The sequence below is a fragment of the Equus asinus genome, chromosome 7 (assembly GCF_041296235.1).
Source record: "Equus asinus isolate D_3611 breed Donkey chromosome 7, EquAss-T2T_v2, whole genome shotgun sequence".
In the NCBI taxonomy this organism is placed as follows: domain Eukaryota; kingdom Metazoa; phylum Chordata; class Mammalia; order Perissodactyla; family Equidae; genus Equus; species Equus asinus.
Window position 1 is genome coordinate 84,192,059 of NC_091796.1, and position 19,086 is coordinate 84,211,144.

General features: G+C 41.9%; 1 protein-coding gene across 26 annotated transcripts in view; it reads left to right on the forward strand.

Annotated features, from left to right (window-relative positions):
- TTLL5 (tubulin tyrosine ligase like 5) overlaps nucleotides 1-19,086 on the forward strand; it is a 279,445-nt gene that overhangs the window by 131,566 nt on the left and 128,793 nt on the right. For 23 of the 26 annotated variants that reach the window (XR_011504698.1, XR_011504700.1, XR_011504699.1 and 20 more), the window contains one exon: nucleotides 15,790-15,944. The exons of 2 other annotated variants lie outside the window; for them this stretch is intronic. Coding sequence is in view for 21 of the 24 variants with exons in the window: in XM_044774056.2 (XP_044629991.1) it covers nucleotides 15,790-15,944 (155 nt within the window). In the remaining 3 variants the exon portion in view is untranslated. Of the gene's footprint in view, nucleotides 1-7,918; nucleotides 8,082-15,789; nucleotides 15,945-19,086 lie in introns of those variants that run through there. One more of the 26 variants, XM_044774063.2, reaches the window with a different exon arrangement.

Below are 19,086 nucleotides of genomic sequence, written 5' to 3' on the forward strand. Positions count from 1 at the left end.
GTTAAGCTCTTCAGAGTGTTCCAGACTTTGGTACTAAGCCATAAGCAATAGACCTCAGCATGAAATAACTAACAATCTGGTGAGGGTAACAGCCACATAAACACGTGATAATAAAATCATGGAATACGCATGACAGAGATTTCTAGGGAATAGCAAAACCACCAAAAGGGGTACCTAACCCAGCCCGTGGGTAGGCGTGAGAAGCAGCCCAAAGCAGCCCTCGTGGAAGAGATTACACCTAAACTGAATCTTCAAAGTAGACAGGTGGGTGGCAGAAGAAGGGTAGGGCAGGATCCAGAATGAAAGCTGGCGTGTGTGTATGTGGGAAAACAGCAAGCTGGGTAGTGGTGTTGGAGGCTAGGGAGTCCGCAGGGAACCTGGAGGAGAAGTTGAGCTGATTCCAGAGAGCTTTGAGTGCCCTGTGAAGGAACTTGCCCTCCATCGCAGTGACGATGGGGAGCCCTGGCGACAGTCCACGTAGCTGGCAGGAGGATGGCTTAGAGGATGAAGCAGTGTCACCCCTTTTTCCTCCCTGCTCACTGGTGAACATGCTGGGGAAAAGCTAACTAGCCAGAAATAAAGAAGCAAAGTACTCTGACAACCCAAAAATTTGATGATAAAACTTTGAGTTACCCAGAATTTACGTTAGAGGTTAGACTCTTACGAATTTGTATGGCTGAAAACAGAACCTCATTTACCTTCTAATGACTTTTACTACCTCTGCAATGATTTAACTTTGTTTATATCCTAGAACACATAAGAATATCAGACTTTCCCTGCCACATGAAGTGACCACACTGGCCACTTCAGAATTGTGCCAGCACAAGTATGCTTGAAAAGTGAAGAGATACATGTTCTTAACATAGAGTTATTCAACTGATACCTTACAAGTCTGAGCAGAGAGTAGGTCAAATTTAGTTCTTTCCCTTGGCACGTGAGAGGCTGGTTATCTTTTGGGAATGAGATCCTTTGGAAATTACTGTCTACCTCCTTGAAAGCAGGGCTTTCTAGAAGCATCTTTCGCCTCTGGGGAAGAGCACTGAGGTAGCTGACAGGGTGCTGGAGTCGAGCTTCAGTGTAAGGTCTGCCTATCTCTGCCTCACAGTGCTGCGAGAGGTGTGCTTTCCTCTCAGAACTGCAGCTCTGCACAGACATAGCGCTTGGTGGTGTTTGCTGTTAGCGAACAGAAGAATGTGGCGAATTAGCCCAGCTCTGTGGTGAGGAGTGGGAGGCAGGGAATCAGGGAGCACTAGCCCGCTCTGTGCGGGCGAGTGTGAGATTTCAGGACCCAGCTATCATTAGGAGCAGCTCCAGCTCTTCCAGCCTGGGAGTTTAATCAAAGGGATAACAGCAGACCACCCAGGCGAGGGCTCCAAGGCGGACGAATGTGCTGTGTCAGTCTCTGTTCCCCAGCCAGCCAGTGCCCGGGATGTGGCCAGGCCTCCTGGAAATGTGCTGACAGATACGTAGGAGGGAGGAGACACTTTTGCTTCTCACATTTTTCATTTAGATGGAGAATGGAAAAGAAAGCCATTCAGTTTCTTTCCTTTGTTGCCCCTTGCCCTGATAGTCCTAGAGAAGGGTCTATGCTGAGGTATAGAATGTTCGCTTCACACCGCTTACTCATTCACACTCATTCGTATACAGGGGAATTCTCTGTCGTTTCTTCTGCTTCAGCAGCTACCATCGTAGTCGTGCTAATTTCTTCAGGGTCCACAGTGGACCTTGAGTGAATCCCAATTTCAGAAATTCCAGCTTGAAGGTGGAATTGGCAGAGAGGGAGCTAAATTTTTGAAATAGTTACAGATGTTCTCTCGGACTGAGGCAGATGGCACCCTGTTTATCACAGGCTTGGCTGTTGGGCACTGGAAGCTGTCTTCCTGCCTCCTTAGCTTATCGAGACGCGTTTAACTGCTGTACGTTTGTGTTCTGAGTTTGTGGTGGTTTTCTAAGCCTAGCTTCTCTTTGGTTCTGTATTCTTTTTTCATAGAAAAAGTTACTCCTCTTTGTATCATATGCATTACTATTTCCCATTTCTAGAGACAGAAAAGGATAATTGGAAAAAGCAGAAGCTCCTGACTCAGTGAGACCTTGACAAGTCGCTTAACCTCCTTGTACCTTCATTTCCTTGTCTTTAAGACGGGATGATTTTAGTATCAGGACTAATTCTCCTCCTGGACTCTTGTGCCTCTCTACTCTAGGACCTAGATCCTGTCGAATTTTCTAACTCTTCTACGTCTCTCGAGACTTTAAACCCCTAATTTTTCTTAGTTACTTGGCCTACTGCATGGTCTCTTGTTCTAAAATAACCTTTCTTTTGCCCTGCCAACCTCTCAAGCTCTTGTCTTTTATGTGCTCCCAAGCTTCTCTTAAAGGGACATACCTCCTACCCCCAAACCCCCTCCCCCTCTACCTCCACACTTACTCTTGCAGTCTGACTTCATCTCTTGCCATTTGTCCAACTCTCTCTCAAAGGTCACTGATGACCTTGGAATTGCCAGCTTCGGCCACCTGCTTTTAATCCTCATCCTCCTTTAGCATGTGGCACTATTATTGACGACCTCCTACACAAAAACTTCCCTTAGCTTCTCCAACCTTTCAGTAATTCCTGAGAGTGCATTTCTTCCTCCTCTTTCCTCTAAAAAGCAGATCCATTTTCAACAGTTTTTAAAAAGCCACTGGTATATAAGCCTCAGATATGTAAAGCTGACACCCGCAGAGTCTCTGACTGAGGAGGGCGGGATGATACCTGGGCACCTGCTGCTCCCTGCTCTTCACAGGTGTCCTTCAATATACCTGTCAATTCCAGGGCACAACACAACTGTTTTTCTCTCTATAGTTTCCCCTTGGGTGAATTTTCTCTTCCCATAGCTTTATCTAGTACCGTTCCATGGATTTCTCCCAAATATGTGTCTTCAGTTTGAACCTCTTTGCTGAGTGCCAGGTCCAAATTTCCAACTGCCTGCTAGACGTTTCCACCTAACTGTATTACCAGCATCCAAAATATTAGACATATTTTGAAAATACTCAAAAAAATATTCAACATACCTAAAACCTGTTTGTTCTCCTCCCTTTGTTCCTCTCTATGTTGGTGACTCTGCAACTCCCCTAGGGATTTAGCTATGGAGCCTTTGGTTTATCGTTGTCTTTCTTTGCTTCCTCGTTCTCTCTACATCCAGGCAGTTGCCAAGTCTTGTTGATTCTGACTTTCTAATGTCTCTGATGTATATCTTCTCTGTTTCACTTTCACATCCACTGTCCTGCTTAAGGCCCTAATTATCTCTCAGCTGGACAGCTGCAGTTATCTCCTAAATGGTCTCCTGGCCAGTCTCCTCCTGTTCACCCTAGTCTTGGCTCTAAAGGAATCTTTCTAAACCACAAGTCTAAGAATAATACTCCTCTGCTCAAGAATCTCAAGGGGGCTTCCTGTTATCTACGACATGAAGCCCACGCTATTTAATGTTATTCAAAGCCTTTATTTAGAACCTGGCTCCAGGCTACTTCTCCAGTCTGTCTGTCTCCCATCACGTGTGTTTTGTGCAGTGCAGCCAGGTTTTCTGTTAGTCTCCATGCCTTCGTCTATGCTATCTTCTCATGGGAAGTGTTCCCCAGTTACCATGTCTAAGCTTAGGCATCCGTCCAGGCTCAACATAGATGCCACTCACTTGTATGCACGCCGTTTCGCTCATGACACTGTGTATGTTCAGACAGCTGTTTTCTTTAATAGACAGTGAGGTCTTTCAAGGCAGTGTCCTTTGCTGCCTCAGAACCTGACTCATGGGTAGTACTCCATAAATGTGTTGATTCTACTGGACTGTAAGGTACTTGATTGAGGATAAGGACCATGTCCATTTTTTCACCAAAATTTTCCCTCCTGGTATATAGTGTGCACTCAATACATATTTTTTGAATAAATGAATGAATGAAGAACCCCCTGCTTCCCCAGCCAGAAGTCATCTCCATTCTCTGTGCTATAAACTACATGATGTAGTTTAGTTATAAAGTACAGGCTTGCTAAATTGAAAAGAATTTCCTTTCTACGTTTTGTCAGTTTTCATAGTCTTTTAAAACTATTGCTCTTCATTTCTTTTTATTGACAATACCATACCTGTCCTTCATAATAAAGCGTCTGACATTAATTGAGTGTCTACTTTGTACTAGGCACTGTGCTAAGCACTTTATATGCATTATCTCTTTAACTCTATGAGGTAGGTACTTATTTTTCACAGATGAAGAAACTAGAAGCTGGAAGGATAAGTGACTCTGCTAAGGCCACACAAGTGGCAAGTGACTGCACCAGGACTCTAACCCAGGCCTGTCTGACTCCGTGCTTTTTCTCCCATTGTTTTTCTGCTTCTTCCTGTTGGAATCAGGACTCGAACCTCTCATCAGACCAAAATGATGGCGTTGAACTCCGTGTGCCTGTTCCTGCAGGATTGCTGCAGTTGTAGCCAAGCCGTGCTTGAGCCTGCAGAGAGAAACGAGGAAGTGAACTTGCTCGGTTTTCTTGATTAGAAGTGCTTCTTCTCTCCTAAAGCAGGTTGAGCAATGTGTGGTTCTGTCTAGATTATCAGTTATTTGTTGAGTGAACGAACTCCTCATCAGATTATTTTATGGTGAAGGCAGCAGATCCTTTGAGCAGGCTAAATTCGTCCTTGTTAATCCCCAGAGATTCGGTAAGAGTGGATCTATTTATCATGGCGGCAGCAGGCCCCATCCACTCACAAAATCTGAATGTGTATATTGGAAGCACTACAAAGGAATTTAGCTGTTTTGTAAAGTTTCCCAGGAATGTCTTTGGCAAATCCTGATCTGGAACTCCTTCTGGATTTTGGAACACTGAATGTGTATATGTATATGTATATTATGTAAATGACAAAGTTCAACAGAGAGCAACTATGTGCCCAGAGAACTCAGTGCTGATGTATCAGAACTGCAGAGTCTCTACTTTGCCTAACCCCTTTTGAAATTTGGCTAACATTATAACTGTTATCTCCTGGTGATTGGAGTGTAAATTTCTTGGGCTTTATTTTATCAGCATCCAGGAATCCATACAGGAGTTGAAACTGTCTTAAAACGTGTTGGTTGTTGTAGCTTAAAGCATTGGTTGTTGTGACTAATAATTTCATAAATGCTCATGAAGTGCCCTTAGAGGAGTGTTTTAAAATGTAGCTGCTGAAGGACGATTCTTTTCATGTTCTTGGTTGAATACGGTCTCTAATACTTCTCCAGTGGTGAAAGTCTTGTAATAAGTGCAAATCTGGCACTTTCAGTTTTCCTTTTGAGTGAGACAGATCTTGGTCCACTGGTGTTTCCTTTTCAAGAATTGCCTTTTGTTCTAACAACGTACACTAAAACAAGTCAGAAAGGCCTAGCCACAGCATTTCCCTATTCCAAATCATTTAGAGCCCCATGATTGGGGAAATGAAAAGTTCCGTGGCATGCTCACTTGATGCAGCCTTTGGATATGATTGACACAGAGAACGTTATTCTCAAGAGGATGTTGATGTAGTTCTGAGGACAGTATGAATGCAGATTTAGATCAACTTATCTACGTATCAGCCCAAGTGATTCTTAACCTTTTTGGTGTTAGAGATCCCTTTGAGAATTGAATGAAAGCTGTATTTCCTTTTTCTGACAAAAATGTGCACTCAAACTTAGAAATTTGTATTAATTTCAAAGGGTTCATAGACCCCCCCCCCCTCCGCCACCACCACCACCACCACCTCCCCCCTGCAACTAGGCTCCCTTTTGATGCCCTGTGGACCTATGGTCTCCAAGTTAAAAACCTCTGAAAACTTTTAGATAGCATATGGCCCTTAATATCAACGATTTGGCCCAACATGATCACTCCAAATTTATGATCATCTTTGCTTCAGACATTCTTTATATATTTCAGTGCTATCTCCCCACTGGGCTGTAATCTCCACGAAGCAAGGATATTTTTGTTTTTTCATTGTTCTGTCCTCAGTGCTCAAAAGAATGCCAAGGACAGAGTGGGTGTCTGATAAATATTTGTTGAATTAATGAAATAATCTTGTGAAACCCAATCTCTTGACCTCATCAGGTAAGAATTATCTAAGATTTTATGGACCATGCTCTAACGAGGGAATTGAGCTAGCCAAGATTGTAAGCTGCATTGGGAATGTGATGCCACCGATTTGCTCACATGTTAAGCTGTTATTAATTAAAATTTTAATATTGTATTTCCATCTCCTTTTTGATAAATAAGATACATGAGATTTGCAAACAGCCCTAGTGAACCTAAGGTGCACTAAGTGAATCTCAAATCTAGTGTTAGCCCTTTGCAGTTCCAGTGCCAAGAAGAAACGAATATAATATACACATTGTGCAGACATGGAACAAAATCTGTATGTCAAAGCTATTATTTCACCCCTTTGAGAGTCTTGCCCAAGGCTTCAAGACCAGGCAGAAATCATCTCTAAAATTATTCAGGGCACTAGCAAGAGCAACACTTATCTCTCACTCTAGTCACTGATTATTTTATTTCCGTTAATTCCAAAGCAGTCCCTCCGTTGCGGTCTACTCAAAAAGAGGTAATTTGGAACCTTTCATTTCCTTGCTAGCCTTCCAGTGACATTAATCACTTTTCTACTCATAGTGAAACTAGCTGCTCTCTGGCGAGAGGGGGAGTGTGTGTGTTCCGGAGTAGATGAGACCCACTTCCTTTACTGTATAAATGCTTTTGTGCCTGCTGGGCTAAGCTCTGGGGATGCAACAGTGAATCAGATACAGCCCGTTTCCTAAAGGAGCATGTAATTTATGGGGCGAGATAGGCAAATAAACCTGCAATTAGAATACAATACAAAATGTGGCATGAAGCTCTTTCAGCTCCACCACCATGCCCTTAAAGCAGTTTAATGGCAAGATCCTTTACAGCTGAGGAAGATCTTTTATGAAAAGTTTGACATTGGGAAGTAAAGGTGAGGTGGTCGCAACAAAGTTTCAGGATCCTGCTGTGCTGAAGTGGTTTGAAGGACCTTCCTAGGGCCAATGATGAAACACCGAATAAGCTTCTGATCTTCCCATTTCCAGGCTGGGGGTAATCCCTGCCTCTCCTGGCATAGCTGTATATAGATTTGCTGGTTGTGTTTTTCCAAAGCAGCAATGATAAACCTTTGGTACTGTGTGAAGAAAGGTAAAAGTCGTGTGAAAATCTACAGGCCCCAGTCAGAGGAGGGTTTTTGCCACTTCTTTTGTAGACAAAGTGTATCCATAGAAATGTAGAATTCTGTGGTCTGCTATGAGTAGAGAGTCTCTTGTCCTTAAGGGACTGATAACACATGCATACACAGAGGCAGATGCTGGTTAATGATCCATTGGTGGAGGACTCGTGGGTTTACACTGGATACTGGCCTCTTAATTTTTTCATTAGCATGTGTTGTTTTTTCAAATATCTACTAAAACCTCACCATCTTTAAATATCAGTTTGTTTGGTTTTGTTGTTCCATGGTGGAGCTGGAAGTTACTGTGCACATGCTCATTAAACACTGAGTCATAGAGAACTGTGGCTGGATTCAGGATTCCATTGTCACCACTTTGAGGTTCAGGAGAAGATGCCCACAGAGAATCCTCTAGGCTAAAGCCTTCTCTTAATCGCTCTAAGATTTTTGGCTCCAAACTCCTGAGTGGAATCCCTGGCTTTGGTGACTTGAGCTAGACAGTAGATGATCCAGTGTCTTTTGTCCACCTGGCCTAAGGCCTGGACCAAAGCCATCTAGTCAGCCTCCTGGTGCCTTTTGCCCAAACTCACCTCCTAATCATGATCCTTAAACTATTTTACTGTTGAAGAGAGGCATGGAAGGATAAATCTAAGGAGAGGCACATTTTCCCAAAGGTTCTAGAAAAAAGCTGGCCTCAGATAACCACTATTTGACCTTCCCTTCTTATATGGCAGGCAGCTCCATCTTGCCCTACCAGCTGCATGGGAGGATGTCATCCAAAAGAAGAGTGCTCCAAAAAGAAAACATAAACAGTGAGCACATGAACTCAAGAGCTTTTATCATGAGATTACAAACACGATCTGCAGTCCCAAGGCCCAGCACCCTTCCTTAGCCTGGGAGGGCAATGAGGGGAGACCGACAACAGTGTGTCCTGCATCCCAGCGTTACTCCCTCTCACCTGACTGTTGTGAGTCTCCACTGATCTGAACTTTCTAGAGATGTAATGTACAACATGATGGCTGTAGCTAACACTGCTGTATGATATGTAGGAAAGTTGTTAAGAATAAATCCCAAGAGGTCTCATCACAAGGAGAAGTTTTTTTTTCCTTTATTTTCTCCTTTCTTTTCTTTTTATTGTGTCTATATGAGAAGATGGACGTTACTTGAACCTATTGTGGTAATCATTTCACAGTATATGTAAATCAAACCATCATGCTGTATGCCTTAAACTTATACGGTGACGTATGCTGATTATTTCTCAATGAAACTGGAAAAAAAAAGTTTAAAAAAACTCAACTATCCTTATTAATCCCTTTCAACCCATCCCACAAAACAGCACTAGATTTACCACCTACACCACAATTCTGACACTGCACTCCTCTGGCAAACCTTTGAGCAAACTTACTGTTTTCTGCTTTATCAGGAGCAGAATCTTTCGTCTGGCATTCAAGAACCTCCCCAAACTGGTTTTCTCTTTGTTCCTGTCTTCTGTTGCTCTAAGTTTTAGCCATATTAGACTCCTTTCTGATTCTCATAGTTCCTGCATTTTAACTTATGCTTTTTCTTTTCCACCTAGGAACCACTCTCCCCTCACCACCCCCCCGCCCCCTCCTCCCCCACCCTGCCAATTCCCCTGCCTCTCCTTTTAGGGCCAACTCAGATGCCTTCTTTGAATTTCCTTAGCACTTTTATTATGGCACTTACTACATTCTGGAGGCCTTAAATACTGCTATTTGTCTAGGTGTCTTGTCTCACTTAATAGAGTACACATTCCTTGATGGCTTGAGGGCAGGGGCCGCATTTTAATCTGTGTATACCCTTAGGACTTTACCCAAGGTCTTGCCTATGATAGGAAGTACGGTAAATATTTATTGAAATAGCTTTGGGTTTGGACTTCTTTCGATCATTCAGGACTGTGGCAGTTCTAGAGCATGCCGACTAGAGCAAAGAGGTCTAGTTAGGCCTGTCTCCGGATCCTCTTTGGAAACCAAAAGGTTATATATCTGGGTGGGTGGTGGGCATATTCTGGGAAGCCATCAGGGCAATACCATCATGTTTTAATTATAGCGCTGGCAGCAGTGCTACTTTCAGCAAGCAGCAGTAACAAGCAGTAACACGGGCGGGCCAGCCGCCGGAAATTGGCGTCCCTCTCTGCTTCTGCCCCCTTTTCAATCCATCACCTGTATTTATTCCTGCTGTAATTTAAACACCTGTCTAGATGGAATGCATGCAATGTGTCCCTACCCCACACATTCAGATATTTGCTCACCTGCCTTATTCGGAAGGCTGGCTCTAAAATAAACAGTGTTTTGGTACTAAAAGAAAAATGCACTGAGGTCACCGTGGCAATGGACATGAGGAAGGGAACGGGAGTGGAACCTCTGGATAAGCTGCTCCAGGAAAGTGGGAGCAGAGGAAGAGGAGGAGGAGGAGGACAGCAAAGGGTGAAATATCTGCCAGCAGGCCCCAAGGCTTAGGCGGTGGTGGGATCCCGTGACCAGATTTTCCCACAGCCAGTCATTCACTTAGCGAACCAGCTAGAGAAAGAAAGGCAGGGATGGAAGGATATTTAACAGGCTGATTGTCTGGAGGCTTAAATGTCTTGCTTTATTTTCAATGACTGCTGTTTCTCATGGCAGCATAGCAAGTAGACTTGGAATTTTCGGAAGCTTGTTCTAAACTGTTTTATCTGCTTTTGCATCCTTGGCATATTTAATGGTTACTCATGTTAGTGTTTGAGCATCTGAACAACATTGAGAAATAGTAAAACCTTAAAGTTCCTCATAGAATTATTTTCTCTACTCCTTCCCCTTCGTTGCCTTATATTTTCCTCCTCACCCCATTAAGGGCATTTCTGCTAGTTTTTGGAAGATCCCTTGAGCTTTATGGAGAAGCATGGAATGATTCCTCTTTGCTGTTCTCTCCTTTCCTTTTCTAGCATCCCCTGTAACAAGTGCTTCTCAAACATTAAGATGCAGGTGAATTGCCTGTGGGTCTTGTCAAATGCAGATTTTGGACCACGGGAGCTGAGGCTGGGCTAAGCCTCTGCATTTTTTTTGAGTAAGATTAGCCCTGAGCTAACATCTGCTGCCAATCCTCCTCTTTTTGCTGAGGAAGACTGGCCCTGAGCTAACATCGGTGCCCACCTTCCTCCACTTTATATGTGGGACGCCTACCACAGCATGGTTTGCCAAGTGGTGCCATGTCCACACCTGGGATCCGAATGGGCAAACCCTGGGCCGCCGAAGCGGAACATGCGAACTTAACCACTGTGCCACGGGGCCGGCCCAAGAGTCTGCATTTTTAACGAGCTCCCAGGTGGTGCAGATGCTGCTGGTTCACAGGTGGAATTGTAAATTCCAGGCTCAGTGGTCCAAGATGGTGGGAGTAACACAGTGATTAAAACTACAAGATTGGGAGATTTTGCATTGAGCAGACCAGAAATTGAAGCTAGGGGCTGACATGTAACAATTATTTGTTCTTGAGCAAGTTATTTTACCTCTCAACCTCAATTCCCCCATCTATAAATGAGGACAATAATTGTATCTATGTAACAAAATTGTCTTGAAGATTAAATGAGTTTATATATATATATCTCTATATATCTATAAAGTGCTTAGAACAATGCCTGTCAAAAGCTAAGTGTTCATTAAATTTAGGCATCAGTAGTGCTAATATGATTTTGTTGTTATGATTACTGTTATTGTAGTGGAACCTGAAAGGTTTCATATTTGCTTAAAAATTGATTATGGTAGAACATTTTAGAGGTCTAAACACAGACTTACAAGGTTCTTATGTGCGTGTATTGACTTTTGCACATAAAGATATTGATGTCCATTATCAATAAGGCATGTTCTTTGAGTCATAGTTTCAGTAATTAAAATGGATTTTAGTTAAACTATCCCGTCTGTCTACCAGATTCTCTTGTGACCAGTGGCATGAATTCATGAGTTGGCCAGCCTAGATTTAGTAGCATAGACTCGGGTTGTTAGCCCAGAGAAGCCAACTGGCCCAGTGGCTACAGCCTTCACCTTAATAGCCTAATACTCCTAACAAAATGATGAGCCACCCATTTTGTGACTGGTGCTGTGTCTTTCTGTGCTGTAAGCCTCTCCTCGTTTAAAATTCTTTAGCAGTGAAACATTAGTCATCATTGCAAATCACGTATATATAAATGCCATTTTCCACTTTCTCTCAATCTGATCAAAGCTGGTTTTGTGATGTTACCTGGAGAAATATAGATAGACAGAGAAGCAGATGCAGCATCCTCTTCTTGTTAGGGAAGAAACCTCCAGGTGTGAACCTTAATTGGCTTGCAGAGTTTATTAAGGTCTGGTCCAATAATGGGAGATTTGCCCTGCCCTTAGGTCTTCCCTAGTCAAGGTATGGTGTTTCTAGGGTCAAAACTGATGCTTGAGTCTATTTTAGTTCAGTGACTCCTTCTGCCCATCCTGGAAAAACTGGGAAGCTGAGAGGAAGGACCAAAGGCTTTCGTAATTCATTTAATCTAGAGATAATTTGTTTGGACCAAACTTTAGCAAGGCATAAATCTTTCTATGTAAGATTCAGCCAAATCTGATTGAGGCTCTAGAGCTGTGCTGTCCAATAAGATAGGACTACCTGCGTGTAGCTTTTTAAATTTAAGTTAAAGTTTAAAATCCAGTTCCTCAGTCACCCGCACCACATTTCAAGTGCATGTGGCTAGTGGCTACTGTATTGGACAGTGCAGATTATAGAACATTTCCATCATCACAGTACATCCTTTTGGATAGCAGTGTTGTAGAATAGGGATTGAAAATAGATTCATCCCCCTTGTCTCTTCTGATCGATTGGTGATGGCTGCCTGGAGGACTCTGTAAAGAGGATTCTGAGGCCATGTCTCAGAGAGCCCCAAATTGGTTGATTATTTATTAGCAATGTATGTCCTAGGAAGACACGAGCTGGAGAGTGGGGCGTGGTTGTGGCATAGGTACTGAATGTCTTCTAGACAAAACCACAGAAGTAAGCACAGAGTATTTAGAGGGCTAGGCTGTTATTATTTAATAGAGACAAGTTATTTTTTTAGCAGGAGTCCTTTGAAAAGAAAGATGAGAAACTTCGAAAGTTTTCTTATTCTTTATATAATCTCTCATTTAAGTAGTGGTCACTTTTGCTATTTCTCAGAATAAATTAACAATGGTGCTTTGCTTTTTATGTAGAAGGAAATCACAGTGGCTACCAGTTCTTGGTTTGTCCATGAAATAAGGAATGGATGTCCTTTACATAGAAAGAAACAAAATCCACCGAGATTCCAAAATTAGTTTCGTCTTCATGCCACCTTTTATTATACCTGCTAAGAAACAAAACTGTTTGAGGGTGGTTTTTCTTTGCTTTACTTTTTTAATATCTTTTGTGAAGGGTAACAAGAGGGAAATAAAATTTAAGGGAAAGAAGGAAAAGTTGATATAGTTTGGTGTAATTGATCCCTGTATAATCACTGTTTTCAGAATTTGAGGTCTATATCTGATTATATATTCAAAAATCTCTAATAATTAAGGATAACTAGGAGTATTTCCCTACTAGTTTCAAAACTACAAAATGGATTTTAAAACAAGAGTACCAGTTCTGCAACTGTATGTGACCTTGAGGAAATTGCTTACGATAACCTCTCTGAGCCTTAGTTTCTTCATCTCTGAAAGGGAGTATTATAGTATCTACCTCCGTGAGTAATGGGTAAGGAGTAAGTGGGATGTAAAACCACATTTACAGGTGCCTGACACTACTACTGTAAGGACTCAAGCATTAAACCCTGTTATTTGGAAAAAGTATATACCGCGTGTACTTGGAGGAGAACATTCTCTGTTCTAATGTTAGCCCTGCCACTTAGTAGGTATGACTTAAATCTAATTGTTTACTCTCTCTAGACTTTAGTTTCCTCTTGTAAAATGGGGGTAACGATAGAACCTACTGGAAAGACTTGCTCAGGGTTAAATGAGATAATGCACATCACGATAATGCAAGGACATCTAGTACATGGCACAGAGTGAGCATTCAGTAACTGTTAGCTATTATGATGAAAATGAGGATGTTTAAATTAGAGGCAGCCTTGCCAAAGGAGAGAAGATTTATCAAATCTGATATCTCTTCTCCTTCCCATTCACTAATCTCCAAACTGTACAGTTTATGCTAACCATGGTAGAGTGTGTACATTTTGTTTATTTTATTGCTGTTCCACTATAAATTATTAATAAGCCTCTTTCATTGGGTTTTTGGCACGACTGACCTGAGGCTGTAATTGGAGAAGCTGTTAGTTATCATAAAGAACTTCTCACTTTGTAGTATTTTTACAAGCTGCAAGCTCATGTCTAATTTGAGAGGCCTGATGTTTAAGGCCAGGGATCAGGGCAGGAAGGAGGAGGGCTCCGTGTGGGGCAAGAATGAGTTCAGTCCTACAGGGAGTCTGTTTGATTGTCTGAGAACCTGACTATGTTGCCGCAAGGATGCAGGAAGAAGGACTAAGGGCTTCCAAGACGCCAGGGGCCAGAGAATATTGCCACACTCTGCCCCGGTATCTCCCCTGTCCTTCAATCAGTGTGTATCTTTCTTCTCTCCCTGGTAGCAGCAGAAGGGGGTTGGAAATGATAAGCCCAGGTTGGCTCCTGAGGCTGCTTCCACACTGAGACAGGCCCACCCTGGAGGGCGCAGCCTGAGTGTCCCGTAGCCCAGCATCTGCAGACACCAGAAATCACCCCTGACCTGTGGAGAACGCCTTTCTTCCCAAGAAAAATATTTGGGTCCTTTGGTGTGAAGAGACAGTCCTGGGTTGTTTTCACTTACTGAATTCATTATATACTGTTGCTAGAAGTTACTTTTCTTTCTTTCAGAATTTTGAGATTTTTTAAAAATCCAGAATTCTTCTATTTGTAAATGTCAAAATTATTAGGTTCTTAGGACGTTTCATAGAACATTTTTCTTGGAATTTACTTTCCTTACATTGCTATCCTCTAGTGTCTCACACTCACCACCTTGCCTTCAGCTTTGTGTCCTTCCTCTTTTCTGCATCCTCTGTGCATCTTATTTTGAAATGCTTCTCAAACCATCCATTTTTTTCTGATTCCACTCTCACTACCCAAGTTTTAAGCTTATCACCTCACATCTGTATTTCTCATAACTTAAAATTTGTCTTTTGGATTATAAAAGAAATGCATACGCAATATAGGAAATTTGGAAAATATAGGTCAGTATAAGGAAGAAAATAAGTCACCATTCAGAAATAGACGCTGTTTATGTTTTGAATTTTTATTTCTAGTCTTTTAGGAGTGTGTATCTATGTGTGTGTGCATTTAAGGAAATTTGGATCTGTTCCGTAAACAGTATCATATAGTGATTTTTTTTAACTCGAGATATCAGCATATTGCCATTATCACTAAATATTTTTCAAAAAATTCTAATGGATATGTAATATTCCCTTATCTGGATAGAGCAAAATCAACAGTACTGTTAGCCATTTAGATCTTCTCCTTTTTCGATATTAAAATCAATGCTTTTCAAAATCCGTTCACAGTATATTGTAGTAAGAACACAGGCTTCAGAGTCTAAAGACCATGGTTCAGATCCTAGTTCTGCCATTTATTCCTAGGCCTCAGTTTCCTTCTTTGTAAAATGGGAATTATAATAGTACTTACCAGTAGAATTATGACAGTTTAAATGAGATGCATGTAATGTACTCATTTATAAAGAGCCTGGCACATTGTAAGTTCTACTAAATAGTAACTGCTCTTATAATAGTCATCATCATTAATCATCTGCAATTGTTTTCTATCAGAGTCCTAAAAGTTAGATTGTAGCATCAAAGTGTATGACTATTTTAATAATACCTTCAGTAATGTATTGCCAAATTTATTTCTAGAAAGATTCTACCAATTTGTAGTCACAGAAATAGTATAAGTAACTAATCTAATATCAGCCCTTGCTTTTATTAGGTATTATGTTTTTTATTATGGTATACCAATGTAACATACAGAAGTGATATCTTGTAATTTGCATTTCTTTAATTGCCAGTGGAAATGACTAGTTTTAAATGTTTAATTGGCTAATTATATTCTTTCTTTGTAAGTTGTGTATTGAAGTCAATGCCCATTTTTCTATTGACTGAATCTTTTTTCTTTCTAAATGAATAAGTTCTTTGTCTATTATAATAATAATAATTACTTATAACTAAAATTTATTGAGCATTTAGAACTTTCACGTGAGGGAACAAGGGCCAGAAACGCTAGGTAGTTTGCCTAGTTTCTTAGAACCTTGCCTGGCACAGAGTGAATACTTGGTAAATACTTGCCGTTTTTGTTGTTAATCTTTGTATTTCACAGCGTCCAGCACAGTACAGTGCTTTGCACATAGTAGGAGCAGAATAAATGCTTGTTAACTTATGTTGACACCAGCATCTTACTTCCACTCTTCAACGTGCACAGAAGCCAGCCTTTAATGGGTACCTTTGTCACTGCCACTGTTTCTGCTCAGATGAGTCAGCATCTCCTGGACTTTACTTGATTTTTCCCCATATGTTTTTAATGATACTTTTCTAAAACTCCATAAAATCAGGTTATTTCCCTCACTTCATTTCTAGGTAACAAACCTGAATTTGGCAAGTGGCATCATAAACAGAAGCAGTGCTTCAACTCCCCCCACCCTTCGGCCTGTCCTCAGTCCTGCTGGCCCGACATGGTCAATACAGTCAGACTCCCAAGCTCCTGAGAGCCACTCCACCCCTCCTGGAAGCAGGTATGTGAAGGGCCATGGAGCTAGCATTTGGGTCACACAGGCATGGCCTGGGTCCTAAGCAAGCTATCCCACCCTGAGCTGACTGCACAGATACCGGTAAGACAGATGCCTTTCCTCATCTTTCCCCATCCTCTGGCACTTGAGTATAGGGCGTCCTTTTACTTGTAAGACAGTTTGCAGGCAAATCAAATGAAAAGGAAATTTCCGATACAGTTCCGTAAGTTCACTTCTGAGTGAGGGAGCAAGAAGTTATACCACACTTAATCCCTCCCTCTAGTCAACATTTTTGTGTATTGATTTTTGACATTTTCTCCTTGTCTCCTAATTTTTTTTTGTACCATGTACTACATTGTGTTTCAGTAACTTTAGACTCTTTTCGTTTGAAGGATGTATTTGTTTTTTGTTGTTGTCATCTACATTGTATAATTAAATGCACATTGCCTCCCTGGGCAATGTTCATTTGGGAAGTGGGAAGGAAATTTCCTTTATGTAGTTGAGCAAAGTGGCAGAGGATAAAATCTAAATAGATTCTGGCCATAAAGTAAGCAACTTCTGAATTAAAAAAGAAACCACTGTATTAAATTCTAGTCTTAATCCATATTTTAAGTTTCCCTGTATAAAAAAATGTAGGAAATGGATTCCCAGTGCATCTTGCTTTAGTGGCTATTAAATATGGGTTTAGTTGCATCTGTCCCTGAGTCAAGAGAGCTAGAGAGGAATGTGACTATTGTGATGAAGTATTCTGACCAGCTGAGTTATTGGCCCTTCCAAATAAAGAAGCTCTGCCACATATGTCCCACTGAGACCCCACCCCCTTGCCAGCACTTGCAGCCTCTGCCAGCTAGCTGTCTGTTCATATGCTGTCTTGCTGTGAGGTTGGGAAGGGTGACCGAAGACTTGGGCATGGAGGAAATACCTAATTGTTGTTAAAGTATCTGTTGGTGTTAGAATTATTACTTAAGGAACTAATTTGGGAAGCAGAGACTCTGCCCAGGAAGCAACATAAATATAAGCACATTACCTCATGCTCTGGTGCAGCATCCTTCATACCAGCAATCACTGTGGTCAAGGGTGAAAAGAATCATCTCAATTGAGAATTCTAAAGAGTTGAAGACCATGAGGCAGGACTTTTTAAGGCAGGACATCCTCCCACACAGTTCTCCTCACAGGAGAAGTCTGTCATTTGGTGATTTACAATCTACAGAGTAACCACATTCCTAAAACATAAGTCGTAAAAAAGAAATTCTGTTTATACCATAGAGCTTTATTTTCCATATAAAATATTTCCAAATATTCCATTTTCATTTTACAATCAGAGCCTTGTTTCTATGGAAAGCAAGAATCTTGCAATCTTGGATATGTTATCTATATGACAAGGCTACAACCATTTTCCATAGTATAAACAAAATGTCAAAACTGCACATTTTGGAGAAGTAGAGTTTTAGCATTTTTTATACTTGTAGATGGAATGAGGAAAACTTTTTTAATAAAAATTATGGCTGAGTTTAGAGCCTTCTCTTGGCAGCACCTGTTAGGGTTGAGACACAGAAAGATGAAGGGATCTGTCAAGGTCAGAGCCAGGACCTAGAGTCCAACACTGTGAGTGGCCTTCGCCCAGCCAGACTCTGCTCGTGAGCTGCAGTAGAATGACACGTTATATGATCGCCTTCAGGGCCACTGGCATGGGAAAGCAGCCCCACAAAGTCCTCTGGTCTTTTGCTTTTCCAGTCACTTGTACCCACAAAGTCCTCTCTGCACCTACTCTTCAAGGGCCAGTTTTCAGGTCTCCTTCCAGTCCAGAGTAGTGCTAGGAAATCTCCCTCTGCCCCCAGATAACCTCTGGTTGCCAGGACAGCCTGGAGGCTCAGCTTGGGAGTTCCAGTTCCATGTGGAACTCCCAGAGGTACCCACCCTAAACCAGACCTAAGTGAATTCTCTGAGGTCCTTCCAGACCTGGCTGTGATGTGGGCCCCAGCCAGCCCTCCAGCAGGCATGCTCACAATACTGTGCCCCAATTTCTGTTTCCACCTGGTAAGTCACTGTTTTGTGGGTATTTATTTAGTCTCTTGCTATTCCTCCCTTAGTAGTAAGGGAGGCTAAGTTTAATGAATATGGGATTAGAAGCTTAGAGATGTGAGTTTTATTACTGTTTTCGACACTAAGTGACCCTAAACTATTCATTGAATCTTTTTATTGGGTAAGCATGCTTGCATATAAACTGGCCTCTTTTGAGAGCTTTTAGATTGCCCTTTGAGCACTTTGATCTCCCTGGAAGTGGGTGCTAAGTAAATAAAAGATGTTCTTACTACTTCTATAATAGCTTCAGAGGATTCCAGTGCTGATAAACTCGGATAATTCACTAGACTAGAGGCTGCCCTGTGAACAGTAACAAGATGTAAAGAACATCCATTGCTGGCTGTACTTTTCTTCTGCATATTGGAGGATTCAGTGACTTGGTAGCCACAGGAATGAAAACTGGTGACTCACGAGAACTCTGCAAATAGTGTTATTTTTCATTTCCCTGTGGTGTTGCTATTGTTCTCAATTTTATGGATCACACAAGTTTTCACCAGACAACCTTGTTCTTCCCCCGCTGTTTTGAAACCACCCCAAATGTAGCCTCAGGGCTGTTGTCTCCCATTGGGTCAGGGTGAGCTCAGCCCAGCTCCTCAAATCCCTTGGTTCCTTTGGTCTGTCTGGAGCCCCTGTTGGAGCTTTGTTGTGGGAGAGGACGGCAGAGAGCCCATGACTTGCCCAGACAGTCTGAGGCCTGGCCGTGTAGCTTGCAGTTCCCTAGACACTCTGGAGTTGGACTTGGCCAGCCATTCCTCTGTTGTTACTTTTCAGAGGTAATAAGTGAGATTAATTGCAGGCCATTCTCCAGAAGAGAAAGTAGTCAGGGCCAAATACAGTCACATGTTTAGAAGCCTGAGGTGTGCCTCTGAGCAAGGCCAATTTTGAATTATACAATAGAGCCTCCAGGATGCAGGTACAGAGTGTTCATGACCTCTTTTTTCTTAAAGGGATCGTATTTGGTTTCTAGATGTTGATACCTGGGTATTTAAGCTTTTCTTTAGCAAATGAAGTAGGTAGGACTTTTCAAGCTGCCTTTTAACTATCTATTTTGTGGGCACATGAGGAG